Source organism: Lepidochelys kempii, chromosome 25 (assembly GCF_965140285.1).
Source record: "Lepidochelys kempii isolate rLepKem1 chromosome 25, rLepKem1.hap1, whole genome shotgun sequence".
NCBI lineage: Eukaryota > Metazoa > Chordata > Testudines > Cheloniidae > Lepidochelys > Lepidochelys kempii.
Window position 1 is genome coordinate 12,188,094 of NC_136404.1, and position 19,951 is coordinate 12,208,044.

Here is a 19,951-nt window from a genome sequence, read left to right on the forward strand (position 1 = left end):
GCATACAGTCATGTACCCATATGCTCATACAACCATGCTCATCCCTGATCGCTCTCACACCCCCCGCCCCCACCATGTGCCTACGTGCATGAGCATAACCCCATACGCTCACGTGCTCATACAACTACATGCTCGCATGCATCTGCACATTTCCACACACAGCCACATGATCACCAGCATGGTCATGCCACCACACATTCATTCGTGCATGGTTGCTCATGCTTGCACACATGTGCATGCTCATACGTATGGCCATGCACCACCTACATGGTTGCTCATGCTTGCACACATGTGCATGCTCATACATATGGCCATGCACCTGCATGGTCGCTCACACTTGCACACATGTGCACGCTCACATGCATGGTCACACCCCCACATGCTCATTCTCTTACATTTCACGGTGATCTGAGCCACGGCTTCTATGACCCCCAGGCTAGACATGGCCACGCAGGTGTAGTTGGCCGAGTCCTTGACGTCAGTGAGCTCCAGGACGTTGCGGCCCACAGGCATGTCATCCTCGGGCGTCAAGTCTTCTGCCCCCTGCATCCACTTGACATACGGCATGGGCGAACCCACTGCCACGCAGGTGATGTTGACGTTACCCCCGGGCATGATCTCATGGCTGACGGGCAGGATGGAGAAGCGAGGTGCCACCCGGCGAACTGTGGACGAGACGCACAGAGGTGACACAAAAAAAAAAAAAAAAAAAAAGAAAAGAAAAAGAAAAGAAAAAAAAGGGAAAAAAAGAAAGAAAGAAAGAAAAGGGGAGAAGATAATTTAAATATAAACGGGGCTCATCTTTTTTTCCTTTATTTAAAAAATAATAATAATAAAAAAATTCAAAAAACCAAAACCAAAAAAATTAAACTTCAAATAAATTTTACTTCACAAACAAGATATAGAATATAGACATAAAGCGATATTTCATAGCAACAGGGTTCCATTGATCAAGATTAGACCCATCACAGCACAGATAAATACACAAAAATTTATTAGCAATTTCTCATCTTTACTTGACAAGTGCCGGCATTGCACGCGTCGAACAATCTCCTCCACAGCTGCTGGGGCCCCGGCTCCCCACCCCGCTTCCCCAGAGCCCCTGCCCACTCCCCTTTGTTAGTAGGATCTAATTCGCCCTCCTCCACCTCCTTCTCGCATGGAAATCTGGAACAAGCCCACTGCCATGTTGTGAACTGGTCCTCTCCAGAGTAGCAGATTCATGCCCCATGGAAAGGACTAATCTCACACCAGCGAGCTCTCATTTCTGGCCAGTGTCAAGGAGAACGGAGGAAGACGGGGAGGAGCTGGGGTGGGGAGGGTGTGAGGAAAGCTTCCTCTCAGGGCTCTGTTCTTGTTGAAAAGGCCTTCAGCTTGTTGAGACCCTGGGGGGGAGGGGGGAGAGACTCCAAGGAGAAATCAAGTAGGAGAAAGAGGTCTCCTGCCCCAAATTCCAGAGAAGCCACCTGAGAGGTAAAAAGACAGGGGGGCGCCCCCAGAGCAGGCTAGAATTTAGGGTGTGTCTGTCCATGTGTGAGAACCGTCCAGGAGGAAGGAGCCCCCCGCCCCCCCCCCCCCCGCACCTGGAATGTGAGAGAGTGGGAAAGATGAGAAACTCTAATGAAATTTTTGTGGTTTTCGGGTATAGAAACCCTAACGAAGCCTCTTTAAGATCTGACACGGTTCCATCGATAGATGCAGCTCTCAGAGTCACAAACATCATGCAAAATAGGTTTAAAAAAAAAGAGAGAGAGACAGAGACAGAGAGAAGAAAAAAATGCAGAGGAGTATAACTTATGGGCCACTAGCAAATGCCCACATGGATACTGAAGAGAGAGAGAGAAAGAGAGAGAGACAGACAGAAAGAGAGAAAGAAGAAGAGGAAAGTGGGGGGGGAGAGAGAGAGAGACGGGGAAGGGGAGGGGGAAACCGACTTTAATGCTGCATACTTTTTCTAGCTGATGTGACCCAATGTGGTGGCTCACATTGTCACATCTCAGCCCTGGCGGAATAATAAATAGAATAGAATTAATAATAATAAGAAAAACAAGGTAATGAAACTTTAACGTTGAGAAAACAGTGACATGTTCTGTGCATCTCCTTAGCAGAGAAGTGGATGCAGCTTCCAGACCTTACACGGGAAGAACATGGATGCAAAGGAGAGAGAGCGCAGTTTCCGTGGCTTCATTTTCTGAAGTGACTGGGACGGATGGACGGAGGGACCAGCTGGGTGGTTTCCTCACACGTCAAAGAAGGAGAAGGGGACCAGAGAGAAGTTTAATCATAAAAACCCAACCCAGAGACTAACTCTGCACCTGGCTGCCCAAGGGACACGGAAACCTCTCCCTGCTCAAGGGCTGGCCCTAGGGGAGTGGGATCTCCATAAGTCCCCCCATCTGTCTCTGGATGACCCCCCTACTATTTATTCCATTTAAGTCTGTGTATGATGGCGGGATAACACCCCACAGAGTCCAAGAGGGATCATGGGCAGACAACAGGTGACCTAGAGAGATGTAGTTGGGAGTGAGCTGAATAGGGCAACATCCCATCCTAGGAGTGAGGGCAAAGGGTTAAAGGCTGGGGAGGCTGCAGGTATAATTGTAGCAACAGGGGAAAGAGCCGTGTGAGGATGAGTCCCTGCAGGCTTCAGAGATACCTGTATAATTCCTGCATGTACTCAGCGAGTAAGGATACCAGTGGTTGTGAGGAGTACCACAGGCTAGAGCCCTGATTCTCCTCACTCCTACAGCACAGTAAATCCAGAGCAACTCCACTAAAGTCATTGGGAGCTGAACCCATACAAAACTGGTGCCAAAGAGAATCAGGCCCAGAAGCTCTCCCCACTGGGTCATGGTGGCTTCAGATCTCCTTAGACCTGATGGCCTGGATCAGCCTCTAGCTTACTGCACCAACCCAGCTTCAGGTTGCTCCTTAACCGAGGTTCTCAAATGGTGGCTTGCAGAATGAAGTATTCTGGGAATGAAGACGGGGGAAGGAGGGCGGGGCGTTGCACTGCTGGGAGAGGAGATGGCCCATGAGAGGGGGTTCTTTCCCACAGAGCGGAACAGTTGGCGAAACAAGGCCTGACGCTGCTGTGGGGGAAGGATGGAGTTTTCATTAGCAGCGGGTGAAATTTTACAGCTGAAACTCCCCTCCCCCTGCAAAAAATAAATCCTTATACAAGTTCAGATGCTTAAAATTTTGGGTTCAAAATGCCTTTTGGTTCTGACATTTCCTTCCATTCTATTTTTTAAAAATAAAAAAATTAAAAATGCTCATCACTGACCCAAAACATCCAATTACAGGTCCCACAAAATGTTTTGTTCGATTCAAAACAATTCTCCCCTCCCTCCCATCCCCCCACTTTTGGGAGTTGCCAGTGAACCAAAACCTCCATTATTCAAGTTTTAACATCCAGCCTGCGGCGGGGCTGGAAATGCCGCCCCCTCCTGCATGGGGGCTGGGGGCACACGGTCACAGCCCAAGCTAGTTGCAAAGCCTTTGCTCTCCGTATCTGCCTTAGCTTCACCCATACAGCCCAGCCGCCTGCCCATCTAACCCCTGCTCCCGATCTTCTTTGCTTGGAGGAAGGAGAAGAATTTGAGCCGCTTGGCAGCTGCATGAGCTGCTCACGAGGTGTCGGAACCCAGATCATTCAGAGGGGAAGAACCACAGAGCGTTATTAGAACAGCACCAACCAGCTTTTCTGGAAGGCGCACCTCCAATGGAGGCCTATCCCTCTCCCTGTTACCAACAGGCCAGAAGCTGTTTCCCTGCAGTGGAGGCTCGATGGAAAAATTAGCCCCTGCCTCCTTCCCCAGATGTCTCCATCTCAAGGGGAGCTCTCCCCACTTGGCTACCAGACCCGCTTCTGTGCAGTCAGCCAGAGAGGGCAGCAGCACCAATGGGGCAGGGCCTGGGGGGAAGACAAGGAGAGTCAAGGATTTCAGGCAATGAAGAGCATAGAGACTCGGCACACCAGGGAGATCCCAAGAGAAAGGGGCATGAATGCTTCCCCACCTTGACCCGAGCTGGGGAAAGGCACAGAACTGGGAGGGTGTATAGCCTCACCTAGAGGTTGTCATTGGCTTGGGAAAGGAAGGTGTGGGGGGGTGTAACTTCACTTACATCCTGGTCCTCGCTGGGGAGGGTTTGGCAGGACCTACTGGTTCAGAAGAGTGGGGAGGCATCTCCTCCCCTGGAGCCTGGCTGAGGAGCAGTGCCTAGACACCAGCAGAGGCTGAGGGACAGGGTTTAAAACACACTTGGGCATTGGCTGGGGCAAATGGGCAGGAGGCCCCCCACGCCGGGAAGTTCTTAGCCCTAGCAAGAAGGGCTGGAGGTGTCCCAGCTGCTGTTCCCATCCTTCCTTCCACTGGGATCCAGTCTGAATGAGTCGCTCGGCCTTGGCAAGAGCAGAGAGTCCTAGCTACTTCCCTGGAGCTGGTGGCATTTCAGAAAATGGAGCCACATAAAGACTGCGCCAGTCACATTGGAGACAAGATGGAGAGTACTTGAAAAGAAACAAGTGGGGGTCACATGCAGACAGATCGGGGGGTGGGAATGAGTCTTCCAAAGAGGAGCTGATATGTCACTTCCTGGGGGAGGTGGGTTGGGGGAGGTTGAGGAGAAATGGGGAGACACACATTGACGGACAAGATCCAGTCAGCAAACAGCACTGACAGCAACAAACAACGGCGGGTGGGATGCAAACACCGAGTTGTCATGGAAACAGAACAAGACAGTTAAATTCAAACTGAGATTAATTAAAAAAAAAATAAAGAAAGAAAAAAAGAAAGGAAGAAGAAATCACAATTTCGTAACTGAAAAGCATCTTTCAATGGGGGCGGAGCGCTGAGAATCGGAGTCTGAAGGGAACAAACCAGTGTTGCCTGCCCATGTCCGGCGGGGGTAGAGGACGGGGTCCACTCACAAAACACAAGCTGAGAGCTGCTCAGAGATGTGCCGATTTGCAGCACCCCACACGGACACGGAGGTGCTCAGGTTTTCAGGCCCTCAGTGCAGCATTACCGCTTGGCTGCTTTAATGACAGTTAGCACATATAGCAAGTGGGAAGCAAACGGCAGGTCCTGATCCCTGACCAAGAACCTGGGAATCCCATGAAGGGTGAGAATTTGGAATATGGTTGGCCACACAGCAATGCGAGGACAGAAAGCATTGGTAAGGTGCAGTATCTCTGTGGGCAGTATCCTGGTTTAAAGAAGCTTCACTCTCTTTCTCACACACACACACACGGGAAATGAGAGCAACTCCTGCATTAGCACGGGAGACATGCAGAGAGCACATGAATGCAGGCAAGGCAGGGCTCAGGGTGGTGACAACAGCACTCACTGTAACAAGAAACACCCAGAGGGTCCCTCGCTGGAGGTCTGGTACGGTCTGGGTAGCAAGTGAGCCACACTAGAAGCCATCACTGCTGATATTTATTTTAATAGCTGTACCACTCCTATTTGACGGTTGACATGAGATTTCACAAGCTGAGATACTCCGGGTCAGTGTCTAGGTCAGAGCCTTGGGGTGAGGAGGTTTGAACAGCAGTTAGAGACTGAGCAGAGAGCTCTGGCTGCTCACACCCAGGCTGGGTTTCATAAGCAGCAGCCGGATGAGCAAAATCAAATGCAAAATGCAACCAGAGGAGCCTCTGATGCTGTTATCGGAGACAACTGGAACGACTGGGAGGAAACCCCAAGAAGAGCGGAGGGGTAGTGAGGGTTCTCCTTCTAGATACAATTCATTTAGGGTTGCAATAGATGTCTTGTAACCCCTACCTCCCTTCTTTCCCAGAGCTGAGCCGCCTCCGGGATTCTCACTCTGGGACAGATAATTGCCAGCACCAAAATACAACAACAGCCTTGCCCTGCTATGTTATTTTTCATCCCAGGATCTCACTGAGCTTTTCAGACGTTCGTATTATTTATTATCCCCCTTGTACGGATAGGGAAACTAAAGCACAGGGAAGTGATGTGCCCAAGGTCAACGAGTCATCGGCAGGGCCCACAACAGAACCCAGGAGTCCTGACTCCCTGCCATGGTTTTCACCATTAGACGGCACTGAATGTCCTCTACAAATGCTCAGCGCTTTCTGCCACAGGAATGGTCTGTGCTGGTGGCAGTGGAAGGAGTGAGGGTGTCAGTCACTTTGCAAGTGATCTACCGGTGGGCAGAGAGAGCGGACCAAATCTCATTCCATGCAGCCCTGACACCCTGTGGAATCCTGCTGGTAACACAAGTCACCACGCAGTTCAGGTATTGTCTCTAAACTGCAGCTCTGGCAAAAGAGCCATCACTCCCTGGGGCTCTGTCCTGTTTGACACCTAGAACCAGGCAGACCGATTTTAGAAATGGGCTCAGTTGGAGAGGGCGGCGTTAAAGGCATAGAGCTGCCATCCCTTACTTCGCCAGACTGAAACTCACCGGAAAGGAGAGGAGACAGGGTTCTGGACCTCAGTCACCAGGGGCTGAGATCCACTGCGGAGGACCGGGATACCCAAAGTGCAGCTACAGGGCCAGATTGCCACCCTTTCCGACGAGTTTTGAGGGCTAGATATCTGCTGACTCTGCAGTACCATCTAGCTACCCCACGTCCCCAGGCATGGAGAGGGGCTGTACGGGGGACGATGCAGGTCATCTCTCCTCCTCCCACAACCACGCTGGTAGGTGATCCAGACAGAAAATGAATGCAGCCTCGTCACAGGCACTCCCCACAGCCACCTTGCTGACCACAACCTCCGCCTTAAAACCGTTCCAGCTGTGAATGACAACGGAGAAGGAACTATCTGCTAAAGCTACTGGATTCCATCTTCATTTCCCTTTAACTGCTGCGAAGCAGGACCCTAACCATGACATTTCTGGGTGGCTCTCCAGCTCTCTTTGACAGACTCTCCCCATGTGCAGCATCAGGATAAAAAGCAGGATTTGGGGGTTGGGGAGATGTGAAAAATGGAAACAGCTATGTTGGGATTTGTAACTGCTGTCCTTCGATTATAAATTCTTCAGGGTAGGGGAGGTCTCTTTGTCCAGGGTTTGCATGCACCTAATACAACGGGGTCCTGACCCATAACTGGAGCTCCTTGATGCTACATAATACAAAAGCAAACAACAACCACCCCATGTCTCTCATTTTCCCCTTCCACCTTCACACCGGAACCTCAAACTTTTACCAGTTTTATGTGGAAATGGGCCTGATCCAAGATTCAGGATCCAACCCTCCCTGTGCTCTGGAGACATCTGGATTGGATGTCATCTTCTCCCCAAGTTTCCAGAAGCCCAGATCTGTTGTACAGAATCAGTCACTCATTCTCACACACACATTTTTTCAGTGGCCGCCAGACTCTTGGAAGCACTTTTTAAATAGGGATACTGCTTGTCATCAACAGACATGGTTTTAAGAACTAAATGCTAGAGGCTTGTGGTTCTAGTCAATTACGTCAACCCACATTCTGAAGAGAGGCTCACTATACACAACGTGATGCATAGTAAGACCCATGATATTAGGTTGACTGGAAGCGGCCAAGTGTCTTGTCGACACAAGCAAATATCTGTGCCCTGAGTTAAACTCTGTTTAACATCCAATTCATTAGCAACTGAACAGATTAAAGAAGGGCTGTGGTTTTTATCTTCCAACAGACCAGGTAAAGCCCATTGGTTTTACTGCCGCTTCCTCCTAATGCAGGGAAGTTAACACAGGTTGTGCTCTGTGAGTGGCATTTTCAACTAGTCATGACCAACAAGACAATACTCATTAACATTGCCAAGGGGTTTTTTTTCTCCCCAGATAGAAAAGTAGCCAGAAGATCCATGTGACGAGAGACACCAATGTTCTAAGGGGCAGATTTACAGACCTGATTGGAAGAGACACTGGAAGATCCAGGTTTGGGTTTTGCAACACCAGAATCCGTCCTTAAACCGTGTTCCCAGGACGCAGCTGGTGAGAGAAATCTGAGGACTGATCAATCAGTTTGTGCTGACGAAACCCACTGACTCCACTTTCTAACCCCCTTCCGGATTAGCTCAGGAAAAAGAGATATTGGGATGGGGGAAAGGGAGGGGATGCTAGACAAGAACCCGTCACTTCAAACCCCGATTCACATTAAACCAACTAAAAAAAGAAGGAAAATAAATAAATAAAAGAAAGAGAAAACTAAGACTGAAGGAATAAAAGTGAAGTGACTGGTTGAAAGCACCAAACAAAATCAAATGGTGTTAACGTTTTGACATTCAGCAAGCTGCTGCTCCGAATGAGGTGAGAAGGCGGACATTATCGGCCATTTTGGCGAGACAGGAGTCATTCCGTCTTACTCCAAAATGAGGACGGGGGGTAGGGGAAAGGGTGCCAAAATAATGTGCAGCCTCTACATTATTAGTGAAGTTTAGATTACACCTGTCCTCCCCTCCCAAAAGGTAGCCTTCTCTCTGCCCCCTCCGTTCTCCAGACAGCCGCCTCTCCCTCTTCCGCCCTGCTCCCTCGTCTCCCATTCCAGTTGCAGTTCGCTCCACTGGGGCAAGATGCTGTTCAGATTTCCCACTTCCGTCCCTCCAGAGGACAAGAAGTTTTTCCTCCTCCTGCCCAGCTCTTTCTTAATTTCATTAATCCTACAAAGATAAAAATCAGAGCAAGATCTGGATTTGGTCTGGAGGAAATTTTGCCGTCAGTACTTCCCAATCATGGTTATTATTTTGCCATTTAAACACATCAGTTGAGCGACAGGCTGGCTGAACATCTCTAGTCTTTAAAAAAAATTTTTTTTTTTTGCTTTTGCATGAGTGAATACAAAATAATCTGAACCCAATTGATTTCCAAGCAGCTCCATTGTAGCTGCTGTAATATTAGACACAGACTTTTTTTTTTTTTTTAATTTGACAAGGTGTAATCTAATTCTTTTCCCCTAAAACAAAGAGAACAGCGATGCAAAAGGTGTAAGAGACACAGTCAGGCAGAGATTTCGAGATCAGTACAGCACAGTGTTCCTGCAAAGTGTCCTTTATAGATACACACACATATATATTTTTGTTTCCAGTTGCTTTTCCTGGTGAGAAATCCTTCTGCAGAAACACAGCAAAGTTGTTTGTTTGCTTTGTGTAGACATATATTTAAACTCTTGAATTTCAGAGCTAAGAACACCCCAAACTTGTACAGGGTGTCCCTCCTTGCTTGGAGTGACTTTCTTTAAAAGTATTATGATAACACTTTCGGGTAGGGGTGGTGCTCTGAAATGTATTACAGTCACTCCCCCTCCCTGAATTCCAGAACATGTTAACAGTATGCTGGAAAATGGACTTACAGGGGATCTAGAATGAGGTGGCAGGGATCAAGAGTGGCATCACCCCCCCCCCCCCACCTTTGCTGCGTTCTAAAATATATTAACGCTATTCTGGATTAGTATTAAGACTCCCTCACACAAATGCCATCCCAGGGTTTTAGAACCCGTGAGCATCCTGCAGCAGACGGATGCTCCCCTGCTAGTCTCTGCATTCCCATCTCTCTAGCCTCTCCCAGGCATTGGCAGTACACGGATTTAGCAAGAGGACACCACTCCACATGCCTCTTGAGGGGCATTTGGAGCAACAGACTGCTCTGGATTAACAGTCCTGAGTGACCCAAACTTGCCCAGCTCTCTACGGTAGGGGGCTGGGACTCAGATCTCCAAAGATATTTAGGTGCTTAACTCCCATTGATTTCAATCAGAGTCAGGTGCCTAAATGAGATTAATTTTTGAAATGATCCATATTTTTAATGCATTTGTTAAGTTATACTTGCCGAGTTCACTGTAACGCGAGCTGGCCCAGCTCAGCTCCAAAACCACTTCTCCAACCCCCACTGAGATATATTCTAATTGATTTAGTGTATTCTTCTATTAGCTATTTACCTAATTGCACCTGAGAACCCATACCAAGTTGCATTTTTCCTAGAACCCTGAAGAATATTTGGAACATTCTCAGCAAGAACTGGACTGCAAAGGCTAGATTATAATGGAAAAGGCACAGATGCAGTACGGTTAAGAGTGATCTGCTATAGGTATGCCTAATACAGAGACGGTGCAGCTATTTAAACACATACTGGATTATCTTAACCCTCCTGGGCCAGCAAAGAGAGGGATGGGGTCACACCTACAGCAACACAACTGTTGCGTTTCTGAAATACTTGATAAAGCACCAGATGCCACATTCCATGCATGTTTTGGGAGATGCTTAAACCCAACCAATTCACCGCTCCTAAGGTAAGGAAGTCTAGCAGCAGCAACCCTGCATGCTTAGAGGTTGCTAAAGCATAGCCCACAGAGTTCTGAGGTACACTGTGCAGGTTCCCTCATCATTAACAAGGGAGAGGACCTAGAGAGACTTCAAGTCCTGGTGTGTTATGCTCCTTCCTGAGCCAAGCAGTAGGCCGCTCGACTTGAGATAGCTGACTACATTCTGGGGCCTCTAGCCTCCCTCTTCAAGAAGAGGATGGTTGCATTGTAAGAATTATCTAGGCTCCTAGTAAACTGCCAGTGTTGCACCTCTGTTGGGCAACGTTTGGGCCTCTTTGGTTCAGCTCAGTGACGTGACGGTCAGACACGCAGAGATTTGATCCCGGCATTGGCCCCCAAAGTGGAGTGAGCACCTCAGCCCACATGGGCAAGAGTCAAAAAATCATCAAGGAGCTTCTGACAAGCTGCTGCTTTCCTGTCTTGCCTGAGCTTGCCGAAACCCTTTTGAACCGTCCTGCCCTGAGAGACGCTCCAGAGCAATGGGTCCTCTGCTAGCTAGAAAAGGAGGAGAGGTACTAATCTTTAAATAAAGCTGGCCACCTGCACTAACATCCCAAATTCACAATTCACAAAATTCCAATTTTACGTAGGGCTGGTGCAAAGCTCACCAACATTAACGGAGAGGTCCCCACTGACTTCAGTGGGCTTTGGATCAAGCCCTTAGTTATAGTTACGAAGGATTAGACTATACTGCAATTAGACATCCTCGGCTGGCCCATGCCAGCTGATTCAGGCTCATGGGCTCGGGCTATGGTGTTGTTTAATTGAGATGTAGATATTCAGGCTTGGGCTGGAGCCCTGGCTCTAGGGCCCTGTGAGGTGAGACGGTCCCAGAGCTCAGATTGCAGCCCCAAGCCCAAATGGCCACATAGCTCGTGAGCACGAATCAGCTTGCATGGGCCAGCGGTGGATGTCTAACTGCAGTGTAAATATACCCTAAGGCTCAGATTTACAAAGGTATTCAGGGTATCAAAACCAATGGGAGTTAGGCACCTAATCTTCTTAGGTGTGTTCGTAAACCCCAACAGGCTCCTTTAGCTACATCCTTAAGTGCCTACATACCTTTGACAGTTTGGCCCTAAATCTCAGAATATCCAAATATTCTTCAGTGATATCAGGCCCTTCTGGACCACTGCTTCTCTAGGTCCCTCAAGGAGTCCCCACTAGCAGGGAATTCTGCTTTATCCACATAAGCCCAGCGAGGGCAGCTCCTTTCAACCACTATGGACTTTTCCTGGGTTCATCTAGCCTGACCTCCTGCGCAGCACATGCGAAAGACCCTCCTACTCTCTGTCCCACATCCAGAACTTCCATTTGAGCGACAACATCTCGTTTAATGAGGAATCCGATCTCGACTGACTTGTTTAGTTTTATTTTATACTTGTTATTATTGGAACTTAAAAAAACCTGGATTTAACCCTAGGAGCTTCTCAGATCACCATGCGTCTGCAGAATCCACTGCACTGAAGAGCAGAGGGGCAATTCTACCCTTGGCAGGGCAGTTTGGACACATTAGAAATGTTTTATAAAGACCAAAACCTTTTTCTAAAAATGTGTGTAAATCCCTTTTTATTTTACCTGAATCTTTAAACTCAAATTCCTATTCATGAAGGCAAATCCTGTAATCAGTGACAATTATACCTGGGACCATTGGTCCTGGGGAAATCTCGTTTCAGGCTCTACCCTCTCCGCTGGTTTTAAATAGATGTTTTTATAGAGGGTTTTTTGTCTCACTTGAGATGGAGTCAGAAGAGCCACTATTGGCCACTTCAGAAAGACACTGTCAATAATGCAGCATTTCTGAGTGGTACCCTTGTACCTTACAACCAGGGGAAATGGGGAGATTTGGAGGGGAAGGCGAAATACCAGCACTGAGGGTCCAAGCACTGAAATCTCAGCATCTTAAGAGAAAGAGAAAGACAGACAGTGAGAAAGGAAGAGAGAGAGAAAGAGAGGCAGACAGAGATACTGTGTCAATACTGCACTGGATTTCTCAAAAATCACACAGCTTTAATACCTGTATGCTGGGAAAGCCACCTGTCTGGTCATGTATTGCATAAGGAGGCCTGGTTGGCAGGGGGTAAAAGCTACACACAAGGGAGGGGAGGGCAGTCCATTTTCCAAAGGCAAAACCCAGAAGTTGATTAGTACTGTGTAAAAATCCACCGGCCCGCTCCTGCCTGGGGAGTCGCTACCGCGGAGTGTGTGAGAGAGTAAGAGACAATGGGGGAGTGGATGGGACTAAAAGGGGTGCGCGGCAGAGAATCCCCGAAGCCAAACCAAATTTACCACAAGGATTCAGCTGGTCACATTTCTTGTTGTCGTTCACAACAAGGATTCAGCTGCCAGAGGCATCAAGCCAGCTTCTCCTGAGTTTCCTGCCTCTGCACTTTCATCTCTACCCATATCCCTTCAGAAAGGAGGGTTTCTGGAGCTGGTTTTGCTGACATACATCTGTGCCCAGCAGCTGGTTGAACAAGCCGGGGTTGGGAGTGTGTGTGTGTGTGGGGGAAATGGAGAGAGGTATAGCCCTGAGACCTGGCTGCAGGTAGAAGGTGCACAGTCGGCTTTGGAGCAGCTGGGATCTTGACAAGTCGCCTCTTTTTAGAGCGGACTTGCTATGGGTTGGTGGTGAGAAGATCCAGTGCCTGGTAACTGGGGCCTGTGCATACGTGTATGTGCGTGTCAAAGGAGGCAGGAGGATGGGGATCACTGAGTTGGATTCAGTAGCACAAGAGAGAGTTCCCCATCTCTCCCCATCCTGGCCTGCAAGCAGACTGGCTTCTCCATGTATGTGATGGCAAACTCCTTGAAGCAGGGAGCGGGTCTTAGTTTGGGTACAGGACATGTCCAGTGCCACACACCCCAGGTACTATTCCAAGGTTTGCTGGTGAACTGGGGTAATGGGCCGATCCCTTGTTAAAAGCACCCAGGATTTCCAATCCCCAGTCTCTCTCCCTCCCTGAAACAAGGCTTGTCCTGAAGAGCAGCACTTCCATGGACAGGTGTTAGAGCTGTGTGACTACTTTCTTCTTCGGGGGGGCTGGGGAGGTTCAGTTACCATTGGGGGCAGGAACACTGGCTTCTCACAATGCGTTTGGAATAAACTACAGCACAGCATAACCAATCCAAACCGAAAGAGAAAACCAAGAGAAAGCAAAAAACCCAAAAGGAAACAATAAGAAAAGAATAAATCCACTTCAAATAAATCAGATTAAAAATAAATTATATATATAATATATATAGGAAAAATAATAGTAATAATTAATTTAAAAGAGTGGCATGCAAAGACGATCGTTACATTCTCCTATCATGCATCAGGCCCAATGTCCAAACGGCAAGGTAACCATGACGACAAAAAAGTGCAAGAACTCAGCAACATTACCAAAGGATGCATAGAGAGGCCCACAATGCAACTCAACTCATCTCTGCGAGACCCGGGAACGGGCAGGTCTCGCTCATCTTAAAGATTTCTTGCTTTTTCTCTTTTTTTATTTATTTATTTTTTATTTCGTTATTTTTTTTTCTCTTAAGAATGTAAAAATGTGGGTAAAGAAAGTAAAAAAGAAAAAAACCACACCAACCTTCTCGTAGCTCTGAGGGATGTTAAGGGGGTTTGATGCGGAACACAATGACATGAGGAGAAGAGAAAAATAGGGGAAACACAGAGAGAGTAAAAAAAGGCCTTCTCAAGGCTGTCAGCTGCAAATTGATTTTTTTTCTTTTCTCTTTTAACCAAAAAAAAAAAAAAAAAGGAAAAAAAGAAAGAAAAAAAAGATAGTAACGACCTTTTTTATTTTCTCCTTTCCTTCCTTCCTTCCTTCCATCCCCCCCTCCTGTGCTTGTGTTTAAGAGCATCCAAGCTCTGTGAAGAGGTCAGGGTGGGAACAATCCAAATTCAGAATTAGCACCCAACAGAGGGGCAGAGCCCCAGCAGGGAGTTCTCACCTTCACAAGCTCATCTGATGTTTTACAGAAGGAGAGGGGATAGAGATTATTCCAGGCAGAGTGGACCTGGAGCAAAGAAGATCCCCTAATTGAAAACCTTGGCTCCCCAGCCCTTCCCCGCCCCCCACCCAACTGCACTCACGCTAACTCCAATATAAGACTTACTTTAATAAATAAATAAATAAATAAGTAAAAAGAAGAAAAGAAAAGACATTTCCTTGCAAGGTTAAAACTTACAACACCTATCCCTGGTATTCTATAGAGACAAGCATGTTATGGGAGAAACAAGTCAATTGGAAACACAAGCATGTTCAAGACTCTTTAAAAAACAAAAACGGAAGAAAAATGTGTGCATGACCTTCCCCCTCCACTTCCTCCCCAAATGACTGCATTTCAGAACTTCGATTACCTTTCAGTGAAATTGACACACAAGAAACAAGGAATTAGCATGAAAAGCACCCCAAACACAGCATGAGCTAGCCTCCATGGTATTCTCTACACCTTCTCAGCCAGCAGCTAACGCTGGATCACAGAGGCTTCAGGTGCACACGCAGGCTACGTTTTGGTATAGATGGCCATCCACCTGGAGCCGAGACTCATCCAGGGGCTGAGACAAGAAGCTCTGGGCAACCAGAACCTTTGGCCGATTTTCAACTGACCAGAAAGGCCAGGGAGATTTAAAAACAACATTAAAAAAACCAAACAAACTCAACACATTTTTTAAAAGCCCATTCCAGCTAAAAGCTGCTTGCAATTCATTTAGCCCTTGTGTGGTGTCAGATCCTGGATTTATGATGTTCCCACCTGTGGATTTTCAGAGCCCAGATGACAAGGCAAATTTCAGAAGCGATTTTCCAGCTGGCCACAAAAGGCTCTTTAAAAACGTAGCTTTTAAATAATTAAAAGCCTTCTCTCCATGTGCATGTGATTCAGTGAGCATGAGACACAGAGAGAGGAGTGCACACAAGAGCATGGGTCTGCATCTAACTGCAGCGTCAATGCAGGTGAGGGGAACACTTCCTTGGCCAAATGGGATGGACATGGCAACACTTGACTGGGATGCAACATTCTTTGAATGGTGGTTTTACAGTGATAGGGGCTGGCCCTTGCTCTCTCGTAATCAGAGGGTTTTGCTGTGGAAAAATATTAGTCTGTAGGAAAATATGACCCATCTGAGAACTTAAACCAGATGAACAACAAAGAAAATGCAGGGGGTCACTGAGCCAGCAAGTGCTAAAAAGCATAGGAGGAATTCAATATTCCTATTTCATCTGCCCCCCCCCCCAAGCTGTGTGGGTAAGGGGACTTCCCATTGGTTACCCCAGGATCGTGCTGGTGGAGCCTGCTTCTCACCATGCACATATACCCAGGCCAGAGGTGTCTCCAGAAGGAACCAGGGCTAGACAGACCCTGTGGTCAGGGAGCTCAGGAAGGAAAAGCCAGCTGGAACATGAGTTCAGTGCAGTCTCAGTCCCAGACCGGCAGTCCAGTGCAGTATCAGTCCCATGTTGGGAAAGCTCCACACTGAATAGTGCCAGACCGCACCGCTCCCTGCCAGGTCAGCTGGAGAGCAATGTCCCCAGATGGAATGGGCTAGCTGAAATCCCCCTTCCGCTGCCCTGCAAGAGCAATCACCCCTCCCCTGCCCTTGCGTGGCAAGGTGAGATTTGCCTGCTGCTCTGGACACCCGATTGTCCCCCAATCCCAGTGCTCCATTCTGGTGAGACTCAGGGGTGGGTGGGCTCACCCAAGGGAGCTGACCATGCCCCGCCTCCTCTAAAGCTCACACCAGCTGAGCAGACCGTACCAATTCCTGCAACTTCCATGGGAAAGGTGGTAACCCCACAAGTGGCCACAGCCTCTCTGCAGCAGAGACCATGCGCTCCCCTCTCAAGATGGGACCCCACATTGACCCAAGAGCTTTAATGTTCCTGGGCCAGCTTCCTGGGGCACCCTGGGGATCAGAGCTGACCTCACAATGGGGAGTCAGGCCTCTATATTGCTGCTGTTTGCGCTCCGCCACTCATTCCCAGATGTGCCCTTGGATCCTCTTTTCCACCCCCTCCCCCACGATGAACTCCTCCCCCTGGCTCCGGGAAGGAAACAAATCAAACAGCAGGGGCAGAGGGAGCCCATGCATTTGCCAGCGTTCTGAGCCGAGGTGCTCCCTACCTCTCACGTAAAGGTTAGCAGGTGAAGAGTAGCGCACCCCAGCGCTGTTGCTGGCCACACATTCATACTTCCCCTGATCAGTCTCTTCACTGCTCTCAATCTGCAGGCCACCTGGCAGGAGAGAAGAAGACGGCAGCAAAGAAATTATTATTATTATTTTATTTTTTTTAAGAGGGGGCTGGCACCAACACCCTCCCCCGTCGTTTCCCCCCAGCGTCAACGCAGATCCGAATGGTGGCCCGGGGTGTGGGGCTTTTCGCTACCATGCTAGAACTTCACTGCTTTGGGCATTGCTGGTACCAAACCTGGACCAGAATGATCATTGCCACTGCAGGACTAGTCGCCCAGCCCAACACCCCCCGCCCCGGGCCCCAAAATCCAGATCTACAACGTGGGTAGAAACAGTACGAGCTGCCCCATGCTGTCCTACCAGTCTGCATCAACCCTGACCTGGGGGTTCACTTCTAACAGGGAGAGGACAGCTCAGCACACAGGTCTTCCCTTCTGTGCTGAGAAGACCATCAAAAACACCAACTCTGGTGTCTTCTGCAATATGGACATTTTCCTCTAGGAACTAATACCAACAACTCATCTCGCACAGGCCACCGAACAGCCATTGATGGCCGTGATTTCCTGTCGCTCCTGATCTAGGTTGGAACTGAACCAGCCTTCAAGATGAAAGGCTCTGTAACCCACTACCAGTCCCCTGAGCCATCCCTGTCACCGCTGGGTTTGTTGTGTGCATAAACACTAGACTCACAGGAGCTGAGAGAGTACTTGAAAAGTGTGTTTCTACCAGTGCACGTGCTTAAGGGAAAACAGCATAAAAAACCTAACTGGGATGTCTAAACTGCACATGGGTTTCTATCCTATCTGAATGGCGGGTACCCCTGACCAGGCCAATGAGAATCAGGGCTTCTTCTATACCTGTACACTATTTCAGCTGATGAAAATACACCCAAGTCCAAACTAAGCACTCCTACCATCAACTAGTTCAAAAGAGACCTGCATAAATATGCAGCACATAACTACATAGATGAAAATCACCTCTGTTTTTTACCCTAGAAAGCATCAGGTCTGCCAGACTCTACTTAAAGTATATATCCTATAATAAACCAACATGATATCAAATATTTCTTATATATATGTGCACATGACAAGGGTGGAGATCAGAGCCCTTAAGATTCCCTGACTGTGTGAAAAATTTGCAGCTTGGTAGAAGAGTACCGAGGGAGAGGGGTGCAAAAGGTGTCACTGCTGATTGTAGTTTCAGATTCATTGCGGGGCAGAGGAGAAAACTGTTATGTGTGAAAACGGGAGGGGGTTAGTATGAGTAAAAGAGAGAGCGAGAGAGAGTGAGTGCGTGTGTTACTCCTGTGGATGGCAGATCCCAAGTGCAGACTGGATAGAATTAAAAAAAAAAAAAAGAAAAAAAAAGCCAAATTCTCAACAAAAGAACCCACGGAGGTTTCAATCCAGCAGAGTGACTTGAAAACCAAACGGCCCCTGAACTCGAGCAGATAGGTACCTTCCCACCGAGACTTCAGCTGAGCAGATTTCTTACAGGATTGAAGCCACAGCACTCTCCGTTGTCCGAAAGCTTCAGCTGGGAGAAGGCTGTGTCAGGTGGGGGCTCTGTGAAGCTTTCGTTTCCGTGGGTCAGCTCCCCTAATCACAGCCAAGGTTTTATTTAGCTCACAATGGTGCTCGTCTGAATGGGGAGTGCCAGGGGAGATGTTAAACCGAACTCAGAGGAGGGAACAGAATGACGTGGCTGCAGGTGGGAAAGCACCGCCAGGGTCTTGTCTACACAAAGGAAATCAGGACCACTTTATTTTCCTCGAGGGTAGCTTTGCCGGTGATAGCAATGAGGGAAGCTGTATTGTAGACAGGTCGGTGTGTGTTCACTACCTGCTGAGAGCAGGTGTGGACATGGTGGTAAGACATGCCTGCATCCTCTGCCATTGCTATCAGTAGTGGAGAATTCGGGGCTTGAATTTTGCCCATATAGAGGCTCCTAGAGCAAGAATAGCCTAGAAGTTATAGCTGGGATGTTCAAAGGGGCCAATGGGAGTCATGCATCCAAATCCCATTCACTTCCAATGGTAGCAGAGGGTCTCACTCCCTTCAGGTGAAAGACCCAGCGAGATAGGCTGGGTATGAAAGTTACTTACCAAGAAGTACCTGAGGTGTGTGTGTGTGTGAGAGAGAAAGAAAGAAAGAAAGAAAGAAAGAAAGACAGACTCTTTAGGGGGTTGGGAATGAGCATGCTGAGGACCTGCTCCAGCAAGGCGCTGGGCACCCTCCACTGCCATGGACGTCAAGGGCTCCAGGGGACTCAGCCCCAATCATGATGAGGCCCCTGAGTGGTTACCAAGCTCTGACCGTGCTTAATGCCAGACATACACCTGGGTCCTTCACAGCCCTGGAGAGATTAGCTCTTAAACCTCCACCATAAATTTCAGACAGCAGCATCTGAGCCTTGTTTTAGAATAATAAAAGGTTTCACCAAGTTCCCCCAGCAAACAGAAAGAGACGCTGGAACAGTATTTAAAATAAAGACGGACAACACAGAAATAAATATCCAAAGGTGAGGCAGGAGCAGAAACCACAACAAACAACAAGAGACTTTGGGTTGAGCAGAGATCACATGAAACAGGAACTGAGTTGGAGAGGAGTTGTTTGGTGAGGAGCGGGTGGGTGAGTGACTGAGTGAGTGGAGTAGGGGGGTCTCTTACCTCGGATTGGAGTACCTTCTGCAAGGGAAGCAAAGGAAAGAAGTGAAAGGAGTGAAAAAACCAAACACGCTTGGACTGCCGGTGGGAAAAGGACCCAGCTCAAGGAAGATCATTCCTGGCAGGAAAATTCCTACACTACCACGTTTCATCTTTAATTCCACGGAGGGACTGGAGGGGGTTGGGGGAAAAGGACTCCTGGCAGCACACTCCGGTTCAGACTGGGGGATGCTTACTCATGACACTAAACTTGAAAAGGAGGAGGCTGGCCAAATCAACACTCCCTCCATCGGTCACAAAGGAAAGGGAGTCTCTGAAACCTCAGTCCACGTAAGCTAGTATTAATATGTACCCCTTGGGTAGCTGGGCAAACTTGCTTCTATCCTCCCAGCCCATGGGGAGTGTGGTCAGCATTATTAACCTCTTACCCCAGACATGGAAATGGAGACCCAGAACCTTGCCCAAAGTCACACAACAAAGCTGAGACTAGATACCAAGAGTTCCTGGTTCCCAATTCCACACCCATGTTAGTGATGCATCTGGGCACAGCGTTTCATACAACGCCCTTGGGCCTGTGGTCCCTAGTTACACTGAGAACGACTGGCTCTGCAGAACATCACTGGATACAGCCACGTGCTAGGAAAGAGCTGCAGGTGCGATACAAGGGCATGTCACTGCCTTTGTACCTGGGAAACATGCAAAGGGGATTGCCTGGTGCAGCTGCTCTGGAAGCCATCCTAATAAACTGTAGAGGGGGTTAACTCTCGGAATTCCCTGCATTCGGGGAGAGGAGGAAGAGCCTTGTTGTGGTTGGCCACCTCCCAC

The 19,951-nt window shown here is 48.4% G+C and overlaps 1 protein-coding gene across 8 annotated transcripts in view; it reads right to left on the reverse strand.

The window, feature by feature from the left end:
- The window catches only part of PTPRS (protein tyrosine phosphatase receptor type S), a 247,445-nt gene that overhangs the window by 62,749 nt on the left and 164,745 nt on the right, over positions 1 to 19,951 (reverse strand). For all 8 annotated transcript variants that reach the window (XM_073323722.2, XM_073323721.2, XM_073323720.2 and 5 more), the window contains exons 6-7: positions 16,392 to 16,502; positions 396 to 665 (exon numbers count right to left, since the gene is read on the reverse strand). In XM_073323722.2, the coding sequence (XP_073179823.1) occupies positions 396 to 665; positions 16,392 to 16,502 (381 nt within the window). The remainder of the gene's footprint in view (positions 1 to 395; positions 666 to 16,391; positions 16,503 to 19,951) is intronic.